The 23,244-nt window shown below is 37.3% G+C and overlaps 1 protein-coding gene across 2 annotated transcripts in view; it reads right to left on the reverse strand.

The window, feature by feature from the left end:
- Positions 1 to 23,244, reverse strand: part of LOC136827029 (adenosine deaminase-like) — an 87,477-nt gene that overhangs the window by 63,848 nt on the left and 385 nt on the right. Inside the window, exon 2 of one of the 2 annotated variants that reach the window (XM_067084723.1) lies at positions 5,429 to 5,490. The exons of the other annotated variant lie outside the window; for it this stretch is intronic. Coding sequence (XP_066940824.1) covers positions 5,429 to 5,490 — 62 coding nt within the window. The remainder of the gene's footprint in view (positions 1 to 5,428; positions 5,491 to 23,244) is intronic. 2 annotated transcript variants of the gene reach the window in all.

Below are 23,244 nucleotides of genomic sequence, written 5' to 3' on the forward strand. Positions count from 1 at the left end.
GTCAGCTGTGAGGTCATACCAACTGGTCCCTTCGTTTTTCGCCGAGTAATTCTGGTCTCTCTTTTTGTCACCTTTTAATTGCTCACACCACTCTCTGGGACGTTTCTAAAACCTATCACCTTTTCCCTTCCTGGTCTTGCAAAGGTGACTCGTTGTTGACAATATTTCTGAACGAAACGTTCGTTCCAAATGATGGACCATTCGTCTACAAAGTTTTCGAAGTGTAGCTTATATCCTCTCTGGTATTTCCTTGTCAGAAGTTAGGAATTCGAAGAAGGTTCGTCTGGATTTCAACAGCCCAAATATTTCCTTCACAGCATAAGACTACTGAGGTTTTAGATAAATAGTTTCTCTTTAACAAGACGCTTAAAAATAATGTATCAGAATTTTCGTCCTGAAAGGTGGCACCCCAAATTATAGACCAATGAAACTGATCGATACGAAGGTCTGTAATACTTTTTCCACGCAACTGTAACCTTTATACGTAGAGGTTCAGGTGCAAAGCGAGTACATCTACAGATTGAATATTATGAAACACAATTACCTTCATTAAGCCTGCAAACAAAGTCTGTATGAGATATTCAATTGTTTAATTTTGTATCGACAATAAAATATGTTCCGTAGACATATTGAGCGTTACAGAATCCACAATAATTTTTTCTATAAGCAAACTAAACTGGAAGCAAGTTGTGATACATCGTTCTACTCTGTATACAGTTACTACAGTGGCATTCTAGCTGTCTTAGCAACAATGAACCTCTGTGTTTTATATGAGTCATATAATCATCTACAAGTCTACAGAGCTATCCGTTAACGCATGTTTATACAGTATACGTGATTGATAATATACATGCATGTATGCCAGTTATACAACATACATAAAACATACGTACATTTTTGGTAAAATCATACACTTGAGCAACTCAGCAATGCCTATTTGCCTTGCACGAGGCTGCTCGTCATTGCAAACTAATACATACACAAATACATTGCCAACTTATACATACATACATACACACACAAATTTTAGGTGAAATCATACCACTTCAAATTTAACAATGCCCAACCAAGGTTGCTCGTCATTGCCAATTTACCCCATTTGAGGCAACAATCAGCCACTCCTTCAAATTCTTCCAAGGAAGGTCTTCAACCTCAGGCAACCAAAGGGCGTCGGCAGCAGCTACTGGCTGGCGCTTAATCTGCATGAATAAATTCCTTCACGCTCACGCCCTTACTTTTGGGGCCAGATGTGGCACTACTGCTATCTCCGTTGGTACTACAGCCCGTGTCACGGATACCCCTTCTTCTACCAGGGCACCCCCTCCCCCCTACTAGCTGCAGAGGTCTGGGGCATCTGATATCTACCCCTCGGATGCACTGACTCTCTCTCTCTCTCTCTCTCTCTCTCTCTCTCTCTCTCTCTCTCTCTCTCTCTCTCTCTCTCTCCAAGTTTTCGTGGTACAGTGTTGACTGATTGTTTTATCAAACGAAGGTGTTTGAGACTTACAAGCCATTACATTTGGAGTGAGTTAGGGGAAACAGCTTATTGTTGGTGTGTATATATATATATATATATATATATATATATATATATATATATATATATATATATATATGTATGTATGTATCTATACACACACACATTATATACATCCACGAAGGAAAGAGAACACTGGAGTGCTGCGAGGCCTTTCGCCTGTCGTCCTTTACTTAGCAGACTGAAGAAACATAAAAGTAAGTTTACAAAGAAAGCTCATATAAATGGCAGACGGGGATTACAAAGGAAAAGCTCATATAAATGGTAGATGGGGATTACAGAGGAAAAAGTATGTACATGAAATCCAAGACAGCTGAAGAATTAGTAGAACTTCCAAAACAGGGTTAAATATTTAAGAGGTTTTACAAAGGATTAGGATCAACCGTTCAGAAGCAGGTTGATCCTAATCCTTTGTAAAACCTCTTAAACATTTAACCCTGTTTTGGCAGTTCTACTAATTCTCCAAATGTGTTGGATTTCAGGGACATATTTTTTCCTTTGTAATCCCCATCTGTCATTTATATGAGCTTTCTTTGTAAACTTACTTTTATATTTCTTCAGTCTGCTTAGTAAAGGACGACAGTCGAAAGGCCTCGCAGCACTCCAGTGTTTCTCTTTCCTTGGTGGATTTTGTCTTTATTTATACATTCATCACGTTCCATATTTTCGTGATCCAGTTTTATATATATATATATATATATATATATATATATATATATATATATATATATATATATATATATATATATATATATATATATATATATATATATATATATATATATATATATATATATATATATATATATATATATACTGTGTATATATATATACATAATTATATATATAATATAATATAAATACGTCTTAAACGCACTCTTTGACGATTTACATAGACAGCATTGGAATAACATTTTCCTCAGGAATAAAAAAAACATAATCTTAAAGTTACAATAAAAAAAATGTATTCCAGTGACTATCAATCAAAGCTAACACACTAATTTAAAAACTTACTTTGTAACAAAAATCTACACCCACTTACACACACACGATCCCACAAGAAGCTACCCCCAGATACTGGTAGTAATGACAGGTCATCAAATTTCCCCCTTTTTTTTATACAAAAATACATTTCGAGTAACGCTGTCTCAAAGATCTGTTATCACTGGGTGAAATGGATAGCAAGGGCGGCTGGTTCTTATGCACAGACGAGCGGGAGATGATACGGAATAGGATTAAGTACGAACTTTCAAAATGAATCTAGTTCTTTAGCGGACGAAGACACGTCTGCGTTATATATATATATATATATATATATATATATATATATATATATATATATATATATATATATATATATATATATATATATATGCATACATCATATATATGTATATATACATATACATACTGTATATGTATACATATATATGTATATATATACAATGTATTATTATATACATAAATATATATATACAAATTCTCCCAACACAGTTACAAGTCCCTCAGTTTGAATAAACCGATCAATCAACAGACTGTGTTAAGAAAACAGAGAGAGAGAGAGAGAGAGAGAGAGAGAGAGAGAGAGAGAGAGAGAGAGAGAGAGAGAGAGAGACCTTAAAGATAAATGCTAAAAAAAAAAAATGGCTCACACTCTATGAAAGCATAAATGGATGACAGCCTTGAGGTCCACATTCAAAGGTCATCTAACTAACGGGACCACATCGCACATTTAAGCACATCGCACAGTCGACCAAATCATACATTCGACAACATCATACATTCGATGACATCGCACACTCGACCACATTATACATTAGATGACATCGCATCATGCGTCATACATTCGACCACACCACACATTCGACCATATCACGTATTCGACTACATCACACATTCCACCAAACCACGACCACATCACGTATTCGACCACATCACGTATTCGACCACATCACGCATTCGACCACATCACATATTCGACCACATCACATCATATACATTCGACCACATCACATCATCATACATCCGACCACATCACACATTCGACCACATCACATCATCATACATTCGACCACATCACATCATCATACATTCGACCACATCACATCATCATACATTCGACCACATCACGTCATATACATTCGACCACATCACATCATACATTCGACCACATCACATCACATACATTCGACCACATCACATCATCATACATTCGACCACATCACATCATACCATATAAATTCGACCACATCACACCATATACATTCGACCACATCACATCATACACATTCGACCACGTCACATCACACATCGCTCCTCATCCAAAGAAGCAATCAGCAGAAACATACCCGACGCGAGGCGGCAATCACCCGCACATTCACGCAAATGAGATGGTCATGATGTTGGAAAAAGGTGAACGACAGAATAATGATATAACAACGTCTTCCTTGTTTTCAGTCCGTTACTCTGGTCATGTGCAATTATCCTGAAAGGTTTTTCACCTTCCATCTTTCATTCTTGGTGACGAATACTCTTGAGAATGTTGGGTCCCATATTTAAATAGTCAACAGTTTTTTTCAAGAGAAATTTTCTGAGTAAATAAGAAGGAATGTGTGTGTATATATATATATATATATATATATATATATATATATATATATATATATATATATATATATATATATACACACAGCATATATAAATATATATATATATATATATATATATATATATATATATATATATATATATATATATATATATATATATATATATATATATATATATATATATATATATATATATATATATATATATATATATATATATATATATATATATATATATATATATATGTATATATATATATATATATATATATATATATATATATCTATATATATATATATATATATATATATATATATATATATATATATATATATATATATATATATATATATATATATATATATATATGGGAATTTTATCAACTGGACTTATACTCTTCATCAACTGGATAAAAAAAATAAATATATATATATATATATATATATATATATATATATATATATATATATATGATTTTTTCAAGAGTAAACTTCCGCTGTTCATCAACTGAAAAACATATACCTCTAAAATAAAACAAAGAAAAAATGAATGAACTCAAAGTACAATCCAAAACACACTCTCTCTCTCTCTCTCTCACGTCTTGCGGTTTCAATAGGCTACCTTGAAGAGTAAATACCGTTGCCGTCCTAAGAGCAGTACCTTGCTTAACAAAAAAAGAAAATAAAAAAGAAAAAACGAAAAAAAGAAAATAGAGACACAAAACCTACAATCAGGAAATAGTGCGGAATCCGATTGGCAAGTCGCAACCTTTGGGGTACGAGGCCAATCACTCGTAGATACGAACTTTTTTTTCTTTCGTCGTTAGCAGCCAACGTCGTTGCGAAATTAGTGTCCTGGCGGAGGGAATGGAAAATCTCTCTCTCTCTCTCTCTCTCTCTCTCTCTCTCTCTCTCTCTCTCTCTCGAAGAAGAAGAAGAAGAAGAAGAAGAAGAAGAAGAAGAAGAAGAAAGAAGAAGAAGAAGAAAAAACAGCTTCAGATGATTTATTGATTTCTTAACAGAAGATTCTAGGAACTGATTGAGTTATTGACACAATGTATTTGCAGAGAGAGAGAGAGAGAGAGAGAGAGAGAGAGAGAGAGAGAGAGAGAGAGAGAGAGAGAGAGAGAGAGAGAGATTAAAAATAAGACTGATAATACTGTTCAAGTTAAAATGTGTGTATGAGAGAGAGAGAGAGAGAGAGAGAGAGAGAGAGAGAGAGAGAGAGAGAGAGAGAGAGAGAGAGAGAGACTTCAATTAGCTAACGTGAAAGGAAACTTACCTCATTATCTCCCATAATGTCTCGTGTCTGACGGTCCCATCTAGATGTATGTGTAATTGTACCTGCAAAAATAAATAAATAATAATAATAATAATAATAATAATAATAATAATAATAATAATAATAATAATAACAATAATAATAATAATACAATAAAATAAAATAAAATAATCGAATTACAATTTTGATTTAAAAATCTATTGCATTAAACAGATTTGAATATTTACTGATCGTGTTTTTATCAATATTAGTTTGGTTATTGAGAATATTTGCTAAACCTTGTACTTCTCATTCTTGCTTCTGTACAGAAAATCTGCAAAAAAATTTAAATACTATTTCTGGAAGAAACTATTAAGTTCTATTGAGTTCTGGGACCAATACTTCTACAGATAGTTATAAAAATCGTTCGTGCAACACACGGAGGGAAGTACGTGATAGTATCAGCTAGACTCCTGTGAACTGAACTGAACTGACTGTAGAATTTAGGCCAAAGGCCAAGCACTGGGAACCTATGAGGTCATTCAGCGCGGAAACGGAAAATGACAGTAAAAGGTTTGAAAGGTTTAACAGGAGGAAAACCTCAAAGCAGTTGCACTATGAATCAACTGTTAGTAGAGGGTGGAAAGCAAGATGGAAGAGAATATGAAAGGAGGTACAGTAAAAGGAACGAAAGGGGGTTGCAGCTAGGGGCCTACAGTGCACCGCATGAGGCGCACTGACGGCACTACTCCCCTACGGAGTCTACACTCCTGTGGAGATTTGTGGAGGATAAAGAACATGAATTCTCCTTTACTAAACTTTTTTCACTTCCCAAAAATAAAAATGTTCTAATGTTCAAAAGTTGGGAAAAATCACCATTGCAATAACTTCCTGTCGTCGGCTGGTTTAGGTTACGTCGGCCTTATGCCAGCACTAACCCATGCCCTTAAGCACCCCGTACGTGTGGTAAAATTTGATGACTAGGGGGAATTGGTGTGGACCACCGGATGCCCACAACCAACAGAAACCTTTCTGACCTTGATAAGAATCTTTCAATGTGTCAACCCCCGACCCACAGTGGCTGATAAGCATCTAGGTATTATTATCAGAATATTAAAAGGTACATCGTAATTCTTTTTATTCTTTATCTGAACATTATCATGCACAGCATGGGGATGAGAGGAAACACTTTCAACACACGAAGACCTTGGAATACATCTTGATAAGGAATCGTTTTCGAAATAGGTTTATCGTGAATGTTGTTTACAACTGTGTACAAGTACTTCAAGCGTAGATAATTGCAGTGTCGTTTGATTGCGTCTATATACACATACCATAAGTATGCATGCATTATTTTCAGTTTCATAATTACTTTTGAAACTCAAGTATTATGGAGATGATATATATATATATGTGTGTGTGTGTGTGTGTGTGTGTGTGTGTGTGTACGAAAAGTAAGTATACAGTTAATCAGTTTCTATATCCAAGAGTTAGAGTAGGCCTCAAAATTCCTTTTAGTCACCTTCACATTTTCTTCTGAACGTTCGAAATTTCAAATTATTTATCTGAGAAAGTTCACTCTGAAGAAAAATCTATCAATTTTACTTGTTATTATCCATATTAAACTTCATCCCACTATCATACATCAGTCAGAAAAACTTTCCATTGAAAATGGAAAAAAAATTCAATAAAAACATTCTCGAAATAATTTCGAATCTAATGTACCACCTCACCTTCAAAGGTTAATAACATAGCCGAGAGCCTTTGAACCCTTACGGGCATAAAGTGCCCAGACAGAAGAAAAAAAAACCCACTAGATAAAAACAGATACCCAACATTGAATCCCTGGCAAGGACAAAAAAAAATCAGAAAAACCTGTTTCTAAGGAGCCTTAAGAAGCCAGAGAATCCTGCAGGAGTCAGAGAGAGAGAGAGAGAGAGAGAGAGAGAGAGAGAGAGAGAGAGAGAGGGGGGGGGGCGGTTAAGCGCACTATAGTAATCCGTTCTGCCTTTTTGTGATAACAAAAACACACTTAAAATAAATACATCTATAAATTAATACATATATAACAACCGAGCTTTCTTGTGTGTGTCTGTGGGGAGAGAGAGAGAGAGAGAGAGAGAGAGAGAGAGAGAGAGAGAGAGAGAGAGAGAGAGAGAGAGAGAGGAAAACTAAAACTAAACACAAACTATACGAAAATACATTTATAAGGTACAGAGACTATTGGTCATACTGTCATTCCAGAATTATTAATGCACAAACAGCAACTGTGCTTTCATGAGAGAGAGAGAGAGAGAGAGAGAGAGAGAGAGAGAGAGAGAGAGAGAGAGAGAGAGAGAGAGAAACTTTACCATATGAATATTAACTAAGGACCACAATATCCTCGGCATTGTATTAAGATTCCATTTGGTATTCAGACTCGAAAAATTAATATAATTACTACGCTATAAATTTTGACTGCTAATCTAAATTTCATACATTAACAAGCAAAAAATGCGCCGAAGTTTCTTCGGCGCAATCGAGTTTTCTGTGCAGCCGCTACAGCGTGTAATAAAGGCCACCGGAAATAGATCTGTCTTTCGGTGGTCTCGGTATGATGTATGAGCCGCGGCCCATGAAACTTAACCATGGCTCGGTGGTGGCCTATCCTGTATCGTTGCCAGACGTACGATTACGGCTAACCTTAACCTTAAATAAAATAAAAACTACTGAGGCTAGAGGGCTGCAATTTGGTATGTTTGATGATTGGAGGGTGGATGATCAACATACCAATTCGCAGCCCTCTAGCCTCTGTAGTTTTTAAGATCTGAGGGCGGACAGAAAAGGGAGGACGGAATAAATTGCGGACGGACAGACAAAACCGGCACAACAATTTTCTTTTCAAAAACTAAAATGACGGACAAAATCATAAATCCCCTTACGAGCAGCTCACCAACAAGACGTGAACATATTATAACAGTCCCCTGTACTCTCTCGATTTGAAAATAGCGGGAGAAAAAAAATTGAACGCGGAATCGCGTTTTCTTGATAGTAAAATCACGTGTCAAGGGGTCAAGGACTGCTTTCAGAATAAAGTACAGAAGATAAGTTATCTTTTTTAAAAAATTAAGTCATCAATCTTGCACGAAAACACTCGTGGATAAACAACGACATAACTACAATAATCATCTTGAAAATATCTTATCAGGGAATAGCTCCTGTTAGCAACACAACCGGAGAATATAAGTACAGCATCGCCAAATTGATTAGGGTACCCAGATATTTAATTATCTACAATCGTAAAGTTAGCAAATATAAATGCAATCGATTCGTTATCAAGACAACACACTTATTAGTATTTGAGGCAGAACAAAATTATATAGGAGAAATATTAAAAAAGATAAATTCTTACAAATGTTTATTAACGCCTCGTCATCTCAGCGCCTGCGGGTATTTTTTTTTTTTTTTCAACTGATCAAGCACAGGAAAGATTATATTAAAGATGAATGTACTGCGTCTTAACCTGTGAATAAATTGTACGCACTTACACATAAATACATACATAATATATATAAAGTATATATATACATATATATATATTTATATATTTCTGAAATAACACATACCAAAGTAGAATTGTAAAAAAAATTGTCCAGATTTACTGTGGCTATTAATATCACAGACATATAAGGATTAAAGCAATGTAAGATGGAAGATCTCGGCTTCAACTCTATCAGAGAGAGAGAGAGAGAGAGAGAGAGAGAGAGAGAGAGAGAGAGAGAGAGAGAGAGAGGGGGGGTTAAGCGCACTATAGTAATCCGTTCTGCCTTTTGTGATAACAAAAACACACTTAAAATAAATACATCTATAAATTAATACATATATAACAACTGAGCTTTCTGTGTGTGTGTGGAGAGAGAGAGAGAGAGAGAGAGAGAGAGAGAGAGAGAGAGAGAGAGAGAGAGAGAGAGAGAGAGGCAGGACATCCGAGGGGTAGAGAGAGACCAGATGAGAGAGGCAGTACATCCTAGGGGTAGAGAGAGACCAGATGCCCTCGGCTGGTACAGGTGGGGCGGGGAGAGAGAGAGAGAGAGAGAGAGAGAGAGAGAGAGAGAGAGAGAGAGAGAGAGAGAGAGAGAGAGAGAGGCAGTACATCCTAGGGACAGAGAGAGACCAGATGCCCTCGGCTGGTATAGGGGGTCCGGAGAGAGAGAGAGAGAGAGAGAGAGAGAGAGAGAGAGAGAGAGAGAGAGAGAGAGAGAGAGAGGGGGGGCGGTTAAGCGCACTATAGTAATCCGTTCTGCCTTTTTGTGATAACAAAAACACACTTAAAATAAATACATCTATAAATTAATACATATATAACAACCGAGCTTTCTTGTGTGTGTCTGTGGAGAGAGAGAGAGAGAGAGAGAGAGAGAGAGAGAGAGAGAGAGAGAGGAAAACTAAAACTAAACACAAACTATACGAAAATACATTTATAAGGTACAGAGACTATTGGTCATACTGTCATTCCAGAATTATTAATGCACAAACAGCAACTGTGCTTTCATGAGAGAGAGAGAGAGAGAGAGAGAGAGAGAGAGAGAGAGAGAGAGAGAGAGAAACTTTACCATATGAATATTAACTAAGGACCACAATATCCTCGGCATTGTATTAAGATTCCATTTGGTATTCAGACTCGAAAAATTAATATAATTACTACGCTATAAATTTTGACTGCTAATCTAAATTTCATACATTAACAAGCAAAAAATGCGCCGAAGTTTCTTCGGCGCAATCGAGTTTTTTCTGTGCAGCCGCTACAGCGTGTAATAAAGGCCACCGGAAATAGATCTGTCTTTCGGTGGTCTCGGTATGATGTATGAGCCGCGGCCCATGAAACTTAACCATGGCTCGGTGGTGGCCTATCCTGTATCGTTGCCAGACGTACGATTACGGCTAACCTTAACCTTAAATAAAATAAAAACTACTGAGGCTAGAGGGCTGCAATTTGGTATGTTTGATGATTGGAGGGTGGATGATCAACATACCAATTCGCAGCCCTCTAGCCTCTGTAGTTTTTAAGATCTGAGGGCGGACAGAAAAGGGAGGACGGAATAAATTGCGGACGGACAGACAAAACCGGCACAACAATTTTCTTTTCAAAAAACTAAAATGACGGACAAAATCATAAATCCCCTTACGAGCAGCTCACCAACAAGACGTGAACATATTATAACAGTCCCCTGTACCTCTCTCGATTTGAAAATAGCGGGAAAAAAATTGGACGCGGAATCGCGTTTTTCTTGATAGTAAAATCACGTGTCAAGGGGTCAAGGACTGCTTTCAGAATAAAGTACAGAAGATAAGTTATCTTTTAAAAAATTAAGTCATCAATCTTGCACGAAAACACTCGTGGATAAACAACGACATAACTACAATAATCATCTTGAAAATATCTTATCAGGGAATAGCTCCTGTTACCAACACAACCGGAGAACATAAGTACAGCATCGCCAAATTGATTAGGGTACCCAGATATTTAATTATCTACAATCGTAAAGTTAGCAAATATAAATGCAATCGATTCGTTATCAAGACAACACACTTATTAGTATTTGAGGCAGAACAAAATTATATAGGAGAAATATTAAAAAAGATAAATTCTTACAAATGTTTATTAACGCCTCGTCATCTCAGCGCCTGCGGGTATTTTTTTTTTTTTTCAACTGATCAAGCACAGGAAAGATTATATTAAAGATGAATGTACTGCGTCTTAACCTGTGAATAAATTGTACGCACTTACACATAAATACATACATAATATATATAAAGTATATATATACATATATATATATTTATATATTTCGAAATAACACATACCAAAGTAGAATTGTAAAAAAAATTGTCCAGATTTACTGTTGCTATTAATATCACAGACATATAAGGATTAAAGCAATGTAAGATGGAAGATCTCGGCTTCAACTCTATCAGAGAGAGAGAGAGAGAGAGAGAGAGAGAGAGAGAGAGAGAGTTAAAATATTCCTGATAATGATGTTCAAGGAGAGAGAGAGAGAGAGAGAGAGAGAGAGAGAGAGAGAGAGAGAGAGAGAGAGTTAAAAGTTATTCCTAATAATGATGTTCAAGGGAGAGAGAGAGAGAGAGAGAGAGAGAGAGAGAGAGAGAGAGAGAGAGAGAGAGAGAGAGAGAGAGAGAGAGAGTTAAAAGTATTCCTAATAATGATGTTCAAAAGAGAGAGAGAGAGAGAGAGAGAGAGAGTTAAAAATATTCCTGATAATGATGTTCAAGGAGAGAGAGAGAGAGAGAGAGAGAGAGAGAGAGAGAGAGAGAGAGAGAGAGAGAGAGAGAGTTAAAAATATTCCTGATAATGATGTTCAAGGAGAGAGAGAGAGAGAGAGAGAGAGAGAGAGAGAGAGAGAGAGAGAGAGAGAGAGAGATTTAAAAATATTCCTGATAATGATGTTCAAGAGAGAGAGAGAGAGAGAGAGAGAGAGAGAGAGAGAGAGGCAGGGCTATGTTGGTTGACTGAGTATCATTATGAGAGAGGCGACGGCCGGTCATCTTCTGCCCAACCGCCCACGGCCTCTCTCTCTCTCTCTCTCTCTCTCTCTCAGATACCACAGAGCTTCTTCCTCCATCCCTGCCCACGCCCCCTGAGTCCATCCTCCTCCTCCTCCACTCGTCCCTGGCGTGCCCGGGGGCTAAATGCCCACTCGGGGAACTTCGACGGGGAAAGAATTTAATCATGCAATGCAAATGATTGAGAAAGGTTCGGTTATTTCTTTATTTGTTAATGTTACGGATTTTTAGTTAATATAGTCAAGGGCATTCTGAAATGACACGTAAATGTTTATAACAAAATTGGTTTTGACAGAGAAGGTTTAATCTAAAAGAGTTCTCTTTTTGTTTATATAATGCAGAACAACAAAAAGAGTTCTGTATGTTTATATATATATATATATATATACATACATACATAATATATATATATATATATATATACATAAATTTCTGACTCACATCGGGATCGAACCCCAGTCTGTACAATGAAAGGCCAGGGCGCTACCAAATGACCCAAACAGGTCATAAAAGAAGTAGAAGGAACCTACTAAGTAGTTCTGTACCTGATGTTTCCTGAGAGAGAGAGAGAGAGAGAGAGAGAGAGAGAGAGAGAGAGAGAGAGAGAGAGAGAGAGAGAGAGAGAGAGAAGTTTGCATGGCTTAGTAACAGGTTTCTGTTACCAAGGTCATATATATATATATATATATATATATATATATATATATATATATATATATATATATATATATATATAATTATATAAACTGATTTACATAGAAATTCATGTTTGAGACGTAACAGAAAATCTGCCAGTTGTTTGTACGTCTTTGTGATCAGAGAGTAACGAACAGGTACTGCTGATTCGTCGAACGCCATACGATCGCTGGGGTTTGGCGTGGGCGATTCAAATGAGTGCCACACATCGAAGACCCTTATTGGTTCCTTTCGATAATAAGAGACCAATCAGCTGAGGTCTATGACCTAAGCAAGTTCAGTCTGAAAAGTTAATCAAGATCAGTAAGGGTTTAGCGATCGACGGGTCGGGGTGCGTCTTTAAGACAGTGATAGGCGTGTCACCTCAAGAGTACCTTTCGACTGTAATTGCTTAATTAAGTAGCATAGTATTAGCAACAGGGCCCTGTGTAACCATTAAGTAAATACACATGTGTTAATTGTACTTTACGCATTTCATTTGCACTAGTAGAACCTATATATGACTGTGAACCAGGACATATACTGTATACATATAGATTACATAAATTGTCCCAATTAAACAAATGCTTGCGGATTGATAATGGTAATTTTACATCCTCGCAAACAACGTCGTGATTGATAGATTGACTTATAGTTACTAAATCTGGCGTCACAACATCTAAGTTATTGAAGCTGACTAACACCTTAGATATGTTGCTGTTGTACGGACGAGTTACAAGTCTTTCTGTTGATATAATTTTCTCAAGTTTTTATAAGCAAAAACATGAAAAATAATGAACTTATAATCAACTGGTCTTTTGAGTAGAAACAGATTCATTCTCTCTCTCTCTCTCTCTCTCTCTCTCTCAGCAAAGACTCCTGGTGCTTTCGGATTGTATACAGGCTGATTCTCTCTCTCTCTCTCTGCAAAGACTTCCGGTGTTTTCGGATTGTACACAGATTCATTCTCTCTCTCTCTCTCTCTCTCTCTCTCTCTCTCTCTCTCTCTCTCTCTCTCAGCAAAGACTCCTGGTGTTTTCAGATTGTATACAATTCGTTTTCTCTCTCTCTCTTATGCAAAGACCTCCAGGTGTTTTCCGATTGTATCAGATTCAGATTCTCTCTCTCTCTCTCTCTCTCTCTCTCTCTCTCTCTCTCTCTCTCTCTCTCTCTCTCTCCTACACCTGCAAATGGAGATGAATGGCTGTATGTGCCATCACCGTATTCTTATGTATATTATTCATAATCTTACTATTACTATTCGTATAAAACCTTAAGTAAGTTGATTTTCAAAAGTCTGAAGGTACATTCATTAGTGACTGAAATTCCTCTCTCTCTCTCTCTGTCTCACGAGTCTCACGAAACAGACAAAAAAAAAAAAACATATATATACTATGGAAAGGTTGCACAGACCAGTCGAGTGACATCACAGTTCTTTTCATAGCCCTGACCTAAGCGAGGAACAGCCCAGGCCAGCCAGCATTAAGGTGAAGGCGAGAGAGGTCCCCCGCCCCGCCCCCAACACACACCAGACTCGTCGAGTGATACGATAAGCAAGAGGTGAAACACTGCAGCTGAACTGGAAGATTTTGTTGTTGGGGAAATCGGTAAACAAGTAAACAAAACACTTGAGTGCTTGAGAAAAGCACTCAGATGTTATAGGGATTGAATTTGTAAAATTTAGCCAAAGGCCAAGCACTGGGTGACCTATTATTATGAGGTTATTTAGCACTGAAAGGGATATTGAGAGTAAAGAAGGTTTTAAAGGTGTAACAGGAGGAAAACCTCGCAGTTGCCAAAAGGTTTTCAGGAGAAGGTGGAAAGTAAGATAGGAGAAAGAGAATATGAACCGAGGTACAGTAAAAGGAACGAAAGGGGCTGCAGCTACGGGCCGAAGGGACGCTGCAAAGAATCTTAAGTAATGCCTACAGTGCACCTCATTAACCCCTACGGGTACAGCTGCTCTACGAAGAAGGAAGAAGGACAAACACTGAAAATATGAAGCTGTAATGGAAATCCTCAGTACCTAAGCCTTTCAATCTGAGGACGTTTGAAAGATATGCTCTTGAGACCACTTGTTAACAGAATTTAACAAATCAATCAATTGCAAACGTCTAACCCATTCTAACAACCTTGATGAAATCACTAACTAGAAATACTGTCTTCAAAAACCCGTCATTAGCTAATAATTACTATTTCAGACCAATCATCCGCTAAGATGATTCCTCATTAAGCTAAGGCCACTCTGAAACTCGTTACGCTCAAGATTCTAATATCCTTTATAAGAACTACCAATAAATTGCTACACAATTTCACAGACAAGTTCACCTAAAAAACAGAAAAAGTTATCCAGTTACATCCTAAGATGACAAGACGCAAATATTAACTTTTAGTTTTCTGTAAAAGAAAACTACTGTGCCGGCTTTGTCTATCCGTCCGCACTTTTTCTGTCCGCCCTCAGATCTTAAAAACTACTGAGGATAGAGGGTTGCAAACTGGTATGTTGATCATCCACCCTCCAATCATCAAACATACCAAATTGCAGCCCTCTAGCTTCAGTAGTTTTGATTTTATTTAAGGTTAAAGTTAGCCATAACCATGCGTCTGGCAACGATATAGGACAGGCCACCACCGGGCCGTGGTTAAAGTTTCATGGGCCGGTGCTTATTCAGCATGATACCGAGACCACCGAAAGATAGATCTATTTTCGGTGGCCTTGACTATACGCTGTACACACTCGATTGCGCCTAAGAGATTTCGGCGCATTTTTTCCCCTTTTCTTTTTACCAAGTTAAAAGCTTCGTCAACTTTGTAAACAAATACAGAACAACGACGGAGCGGGAGCAGGGACACTGACACTCCAGAACTCGTGAAACTTGATATCTTTCTACAGATATAAGGAGTAAATACTAGAAGCAGTGGCGATTCTAGGGGGCCAGGGGGCCATGGCCCCAGTTTTTTGGCTGGCCCCAGCTTGGCCCCCAGTTTTTGTTTCCATATCCTAATTCTAAATAAGCTTAGTTTAGGCATATATAATAATATAATATAATATATAATATAAATATATACCTTATAAATTATACAGTATACTATATATACACTCAAATATCCCATCCTATCACAATAACTAGACGTAATCACAAAAAAAAAAAATGGTAACGTTGCTAGATTAAAATTATTGGAATTTTTTTTACACCTCCGTCCTCCTCGCCCGCTTGTGTGTGTGTGACGCGAATCAGACGCGTATGTTTCACGTCCATGTATGATGTGATGATGTGATCAGTACATGTAGTCTGTTTCTGTGAGACTGTGAGCCGGTCAAGTCAGTTTTACCCGATTAGTGTCTTATTGAGTGTCTAAAGCATAATTATTTGTGCATAAGTGCATTTGAGCATAAGTGGTATTCATTATTTCGTCTCATACAAAGTGGGAGTAGACTAGTGGCTATGAGATATTCGATCTTTATGTACAGTATGTGGGTGTTTCACATAAGAAGCGGATACGAAAATAGAGTAAAAAAATAATTATACGAAATCTTAGAAAAGAATGAGAAGAATCTGACAGGCGGGTGTAAAGTAGCAAACAATGTACACTAATTTTTTTGTTATATGATGTAGGTCTATATCCCAACTCAAGTTTTAACCCTTCAACCCAGTGTTAACCTTTTCACAAACAGATCTGACAAAAGCCAAATATAAATATTGTCGTTAGCCATATTTGAAAGAAAATAACTAAATAGGCCAAAATACAAGTAGCTGGTGAGTCGGTGACAATTAACCCCATTTTATTTTTACATAGAAAACACTTCCTATAATAATAAAAATCGTCTAATTGTATCATAATTTTTGTGATTCGTGAATGTTGGCAGTGATAGTGTAGGCCTATATGTGCATATATTTATTATACTGTATACATGTTATACACACACACACACACACACACACACACACACACACACACACACACACACACATATATATATATGTGTGCGTGGGTGTGGTGTGTGTGTGTGTGTGTGTGTGTGTGTGTGTATGTGTGTGTGTGACAGTGTGTGTGTGCGTGCTGTCATCATCTTCCAGTCGGTAGTCGGCAAAACCGCAAATTTTATCACATTTTTCTGTGGTGACAGGTGTGTTGTGTTAATTGTGAATTACGTGTGATTATTTAATTTAATTTTTTTTTCAGAACTTACTATCACAGATAATTTTATTGTACTATAGACAATCATGGATAAATTTGTAATTAAAAAACGCAGTGAATGTGATGCACCATTGACAGTAAACCTTGAATCTGATAAACCTGCTAAGAAGTCAGAGGGAGACTGTGATCGTGAAAGTATTGGCAATCCTGCAAGATCAAGTTCACATGATCATCCAACAAAGAAACAGAAAAAGGAAGATTCTGCACCAGCTGACATTTCTCAATCTGCTTCTGAGAATCCTATTCAGGTACGCTTAAAAGAGTATCCAAGGCATAGTGAAGGAAAGTCTCATGCTCTGTCTTTTGTGGGGGCTTGGTTCGACAAATATGAATGGGCTGAATATTCTAAAGAACGAGATGCAATGTTCTGTTTTGCATGCAGGCACTTTGCTCCACCAACATATGGCAATGCAGATGAAGCATTCATAAAGAGTGGCTTTAGACGATGGAAGAAAGCACATGGAAAAGATGGTGCCATCGAAAAGCACATTTCCTCACAGTGCCACAAAACTTCTTGTATTGCATGGGCGGACTATCAACGAAATAAAGCTGATAAAACATCAATTGCTCAGTGTATAAGTGAGGCATACCAGAAGAAAGTTCGTGAAAATCGTCATTACATAAAGACATTAGGTGAAATAATCCTGTTGACTGTAACACAAGACATTTTGCAGAGAGGACATAGAGAAGGTGATGATGAACTGAATCCAGGAAATGTTCGTAAGATTCTCAGATTCACTGCTAAACGTGATCCTATTATAGCTGATAGAGTAGAAAGTGGTCCAAAAATGAAAAATACACTTGTTCTGCAATACAGAATGAGATGATTGACACACTTGCATGTATGGTGAAGGAAGAAATTGCAGAAAAAGTTAGGTCATGTCATTACTTTTCTGTCAAGCTGATGAAGCCAAGGATGTTAGTAAGGCAGAGCAGTTGGCATTAGTTATTAGATTTTATGATGAAATAGCAAATTGTATTCAGGAGTGCTTCATTTCTTTCACTCAGATGGACTTGTTGGATGCTGCCTCTATCACAGATATTATTTTGAAGAGTTTGGATAAACTGGGGTTGGATTACAAATCTTCTCTTGTAGGATTAGGATTTGATGGGGCATCAGTGATGAGTGGAGGGATTAGTGGTGTTCAGAAACGAATTCGTGATAAAGCTCCTTTTGCATATTATATACACTGCTATGGACACAGGCTCAATTTAGTGTTGATAAATGTTGCAAAGTATGTACCCCAAGCTGCTGAATTCTTTAGTTTGCTTGAAGAACTCTATATCTTTGCTAGTAACTCGGTAGTTCATGAGAAATTCATTTTGATACAGCGTGAAATGTTGCCTGAAGAACAAGTACGAGAACTGCAGCATCTCAGTGACACAAGGTGGTGGTGTCGGGCCACTTCGTGTGAAAATGCTCTACTCCGTCTGGAATGCATAATGAGACTTTTGAAGGAAATTTCTGAAGATGACATTGGTGCCCGAGCTGTATCCGCTCGCGGTTTGCTTGCCCAGATTGATGCAGAGTTTGTTTACTTATTGCAATTTTTCACAGATATTCTTGGAAAAGTTAATAAAGTGTCTACACAGCTACAGGATAAACAAGCAGACCTAGGAAAAGCAGCAAATCTAATTTCGTCACTCCATGAACATTTAGTTAATGTACGCAACTCTGACTTGAATGACCATTACTCTGAGAAGGTTAATGAACTCTGCAGGAAATGCTGCATTACACCAACAACAACAAGAAAACGGGTAAAGAAACCTCGTAAGCTTGATGGATTTATCGTGTTTGAAACAAGTGGTCAAGGATCTTCTGTTCCATGTCATGTGCAACACATCAGGATTTTCTATGAAGTCCTAGACTGCTTAATTAGTGAATTAGACCGTCGTTTCTCCAAAGAGTCAAATGCAATTTTCTGTGGTATTTCAGCTCTCTGTCCTGGAGGACAGACATTCTTGTTAGAAGAAGACTTGAAGGCATATGCAATGGCATACTCGGTCAGTCAAAATGATTTACAATATGAGATCCCTCTGGTGAAGAAATTACTCACGAAAGAGCCAATACAGCCTACATCCATTACACAATTCCTGTCATTCCTTAGTCCTTATAAGGCTGCATTTGACTGTTTGTACAAACTATTGTTAATATCTGTCACTCTTCCTGTTACCAGTGCTTCTTGTGAGAGAAGTTTTTCAAAAATGAAATTAGTGAAAACATTTCTCAGAAATTCCATGACCAGTGCTAGATTGAGTAATATCGCATTACTGTCCATTGAAAGTGCACGTGCCGAGGGAATTGATTTAGACTGTTTTGTTGATGAATTTGATAGCCGGCATGATAATCGTAGAATTAAGCTGCACTAAATATACGTACTATACTCTACTTCACCTCAGGAAAGGGAAACTCGCCCTGTTGGCAACACTGCATTACTTCATGCATGCTTGCATGGGGTTTTAATATCAACATAATATTTACATTACATTCATAACTCATGATTCATTTTTGTTTTGAAGATAGTTTTATGAATTTTTGAAGTATGCTACTTAGGTTTGTCCTTTCAACATAATTATGTAGAAAGTAAAAGTGGTTGCCTAGCAACGGGTGTTACCAGCAGGGTGATTTTCACTTTCCTGAGGTGAACTCTACTCGACTTCTTCTTATATGAAAATCATGTCATTCCCACAGCATGCCATTGCATGATTGCTCATGCCTTGTGTCTCAGTATTTTTTATCTAGATTACATACGTTGCACGAGGTCATAGTTTTATTGTTGATATAGTCATATAGGCCAATAGCGATATAGTCACTCATAACATTTTGTGGACCTATTATGCTGTACATAAGTGCTATGCAATTATAGGTGCAGTCACGTTAAAAAGTCTGACCAAGGGTCAGGTTGTCAATCCGAAGAACTTAGTAAAATCAAACACCAAAATAATTTCCTTTATTTGTAGTTTATAATGAAAAATGGTTAATTATAAGGATTCACAGATGATTTATAGTAATAAAAAGTACTGAAATGTCAAGCAAATCACTGTTTGTTAAGTGACACGCCTACAGTTTGCCAATGGAGATTTTCTCTGCTATTTCATTATTGTGTATGAAGGGCAGTCGAAACTCTTATCCCGGACTTACAAACATTATTAAATTTTACAAGACAATTGTCAATTGGCCATATTATTTAACTACTGCATACCGGTATCAAAACAGACATCTATCCCACCTATATAGTTTCCCTCATATCGAAAATTCAAGGAATACATGCTATATTCAGGTGTCCAACTGTACATTGAAGAAACATTGCCATATTTTTGCGATTTTGTTAAAAATATATTGCAAGAAATACATATATATTTTTTTTAAAATAATACGAATAACCTCCATTATCATAATGTTTGTGTAGGCATACATGTATATGTTTTACAAATGCAAGTTATGAAAGTAATGAGGTGTTATTATTGTCATTTGTTATTTCATTAATGACATAATATTGTCTTCAGAGTGCCATGAAAATGCACATAGAACATCTACTTTTCAAAAAATTTTCCGGACCCCCCAGCTGCTTGGGCTCGCTTCGCTCGCCACCTAGCCACCAACGATAAATGCCCCCCCAAAATTTATATTGGCCCTGAAGTGGCCCCCCCACTTTCAGAGTCCTAGAATCGCCACTGCTCGCAATAAGATTAGTGTCTTGGGTGCTACATGTGTCGCAGAATGAGGATATCAGGATATATATAATTATATAATCACACACACTCGTGGTCCAGTGGATAAGACGATCGTCTCCCCAACGATAGGTCTAAGGTTCCCCAGTTAAATCATGCCCCTGTTGGCCTAAATAGTAAATTACGTATCCGGTAGTCAGATGACTGTGGTGAGTATCAACCAAGGATGAGAAAGCATTGTAAATTAAGAGAATCAAGGAGCCTTAATACTTCATGGTTGAAAGAAATATATTGAAGGCCTAACAAAGAACAAAATGTCTTGAAAGAATTTGTTCCCTAAAGATATCGACCGAATTTGGCGCAAATCGAGACAGTGCTATAAAAGTTTGTTTTCAGTTAGGCCTATGTCGAACGAACATCAACCTTCACATTCACAGAAGCTTAGTAACATGGGCTGGCGGCCACAGATTAACCAAGATGCTGAACATGAGCGCCCAACTCGAAGGCATGACATCACTCTCCAAGCCCAGAAGCTGTGATATGACTGGAGACTCGATCCAAAACAGCTGCATAATCGCAGCCGAAATCCATTTCCGGCCTTTTTACGCCCGGGGCCAAGCCAATATCCTCCCACCTCCTCCATCCCCACCAACATCCCTCCCTGGGCCTCAATTCACTTGAACGAAAATAAGGATGTGCAGTTCCTCCTCACTTGTGTGTGGGATTAAATGCCCAGTATCTGAATGCCAGTTTATGGTTATAGGAAGTCTCCTTAATAAGCAATGATTGAGTTATAGTAAAATGGCGTTACTGTTCAAATTATTATCCACAATATTTAAACTTAGTTCGTTGGTTTAGTTAAGCATGGTTTTGGCGAGCAATGGCTTTGCCCTACGTGTGGGAAGGTGTTGCAGGGTATGAAAGGTCTGATTTGGACCTCTCAGTCAAGCAACAAATGAGAGAGAGAGAGAGAGAGAGAGAGAGAGAGAGAGAGAGAGTTGGGGAGGGTACCCTGACAAATTACTTGTCTTATACGGTACCTAGGCCTATAATATAAAAAGGGGAGACAAGCTACATTTGGCGTAAACGTGAGATTGAAGGATTTTGCACAAATATGATTAACGAATAAAGCTGTACATTGACGAAGTGTATAACTGCACACACATATATACGCCCATACATACATGCGCACACACATGCGAGGGCTAGGAAATGTTTTGTTTCTGTAACATCTAAAACTAGTGAAGAATTTTCATACGTACGTACTGGAAAGTTGACAGTGAAATTATACAAGCGAAAACAACATATTATAAGGACAAACCGCAAGAACTTTTTAAGACAGTCTAAAGTCTAAACGGATTTAAATTATTGTTTACAAAATTACGGTAACGATAAAGCAATCAGTATATATCGTTGTCATACTAAGTGAATAGGCAATAGCCTACTTTTCTTAACAATCAAATTCCATGTGGATATCCACCACACATGCGTTAGAAAATCCACAGTCTTTAGCAATGGATTAATAACACCGAGTTTAGACTCAAGTTTAGCCGAATACAGGAATAAAATCTGTCTTTTCAGCAGTTGACATACCAACTCTCTCTCTCTCTCTCTCTCTCTCTCACCAAATAACATTTAATCATACAGTAAAATCATAAACCGAAATGACAACACGAAATCTATTTCGGACAATGCCCTGGTCACAAATATCTCGATGATAGAGGTATACAAGAAACATCTTCTATCGGTCTGGCAAATTTCAGAACCGGCTCCATTAGACGTAAAACCCCCCTAGGGTAGGGGCTTCCCAAATAGAGGTGACACCCAGAAAGCGCTACGTCACTATGTCAAAGGTTGGGGTCGTCATTTTTCAAATTTTTTTAAAAGACAATTTCACCTCTGTGAAATAACGAATAGGTTATTTACAACAGGTAATATTCCTTCGTGTCTACTTTTTCTTTTGTTTGTTAGTGTTGAAATTACCAGAATGTTTACAAATAAAAAAAAAAAGTTACTGATATTGCATTTAAATGCTGTTAGCAATATCATAAAATTCATTTGTTGTCTGCAAATAACGGTATTTTCACAGCCATTAGTCACAAAATCCATCTGATCATGAGTATTATAGGGCAATTATTTCGATTATTCCTCACCTAAACACACCCAACTTATTACCAAAAACAATTTCATCAAGAGGAAAAACATTTTAAAGTCTCTGTTGAAGTGATATTATAAAGAAATCGAACTAGTCGCTTACATAATAAAGGCTGAAAACCTCGTTAACACAGACACAACCTTTGCCACGTCTGAGCTAATTAACGTTTATCTTGCCGTCTGCCCACAACTATCTACAGATACCTACTATATATCATGTTATTATCGGGAACTAAACTTCAGCTGAGCGAAGTTTAGTCATTTTTACAGCGATATACGGCCAGCGTCACTGGGGCAACTTCTTCAGGTTGAAATTCAAAACTAAGAAAAAAAAAAATAGTAAATACATGCGCCTGCCCGTAGCTATTTGAAACACTAACCACTATTAATCATGTTATTACCAAGAGCTGAACTTCACCTAGGCGAAGTTTAAAGCGAGTTTGGAAGCGAGATGGGGCCAGCATCACTGAGGCAACTTCATCAGCGAGAAGTTCAAAACTAAGCAAAAAAAAAAAATCGTAAACATATCCGACTGCCCGTAGCTATCTGAAAAACTTAACTATCAGTCATGTTAT

This window comes from Macrobrachium rosenbergii, chromosome 41 (assembly GCF_040412425.1).
Source record: "Macrobrachium rosenbergii isolate ZJJX-2024 chromosome 41, ASM4041242v1, whole genome shotgun sequence".
NCBI classification, from domain to species: Eukaryota; Metazoa; Arthropoda; class Malacostraca; order Decapoda; family Palaemonidae; genus Macrobrachium; species Macrobrachium rosenbergii.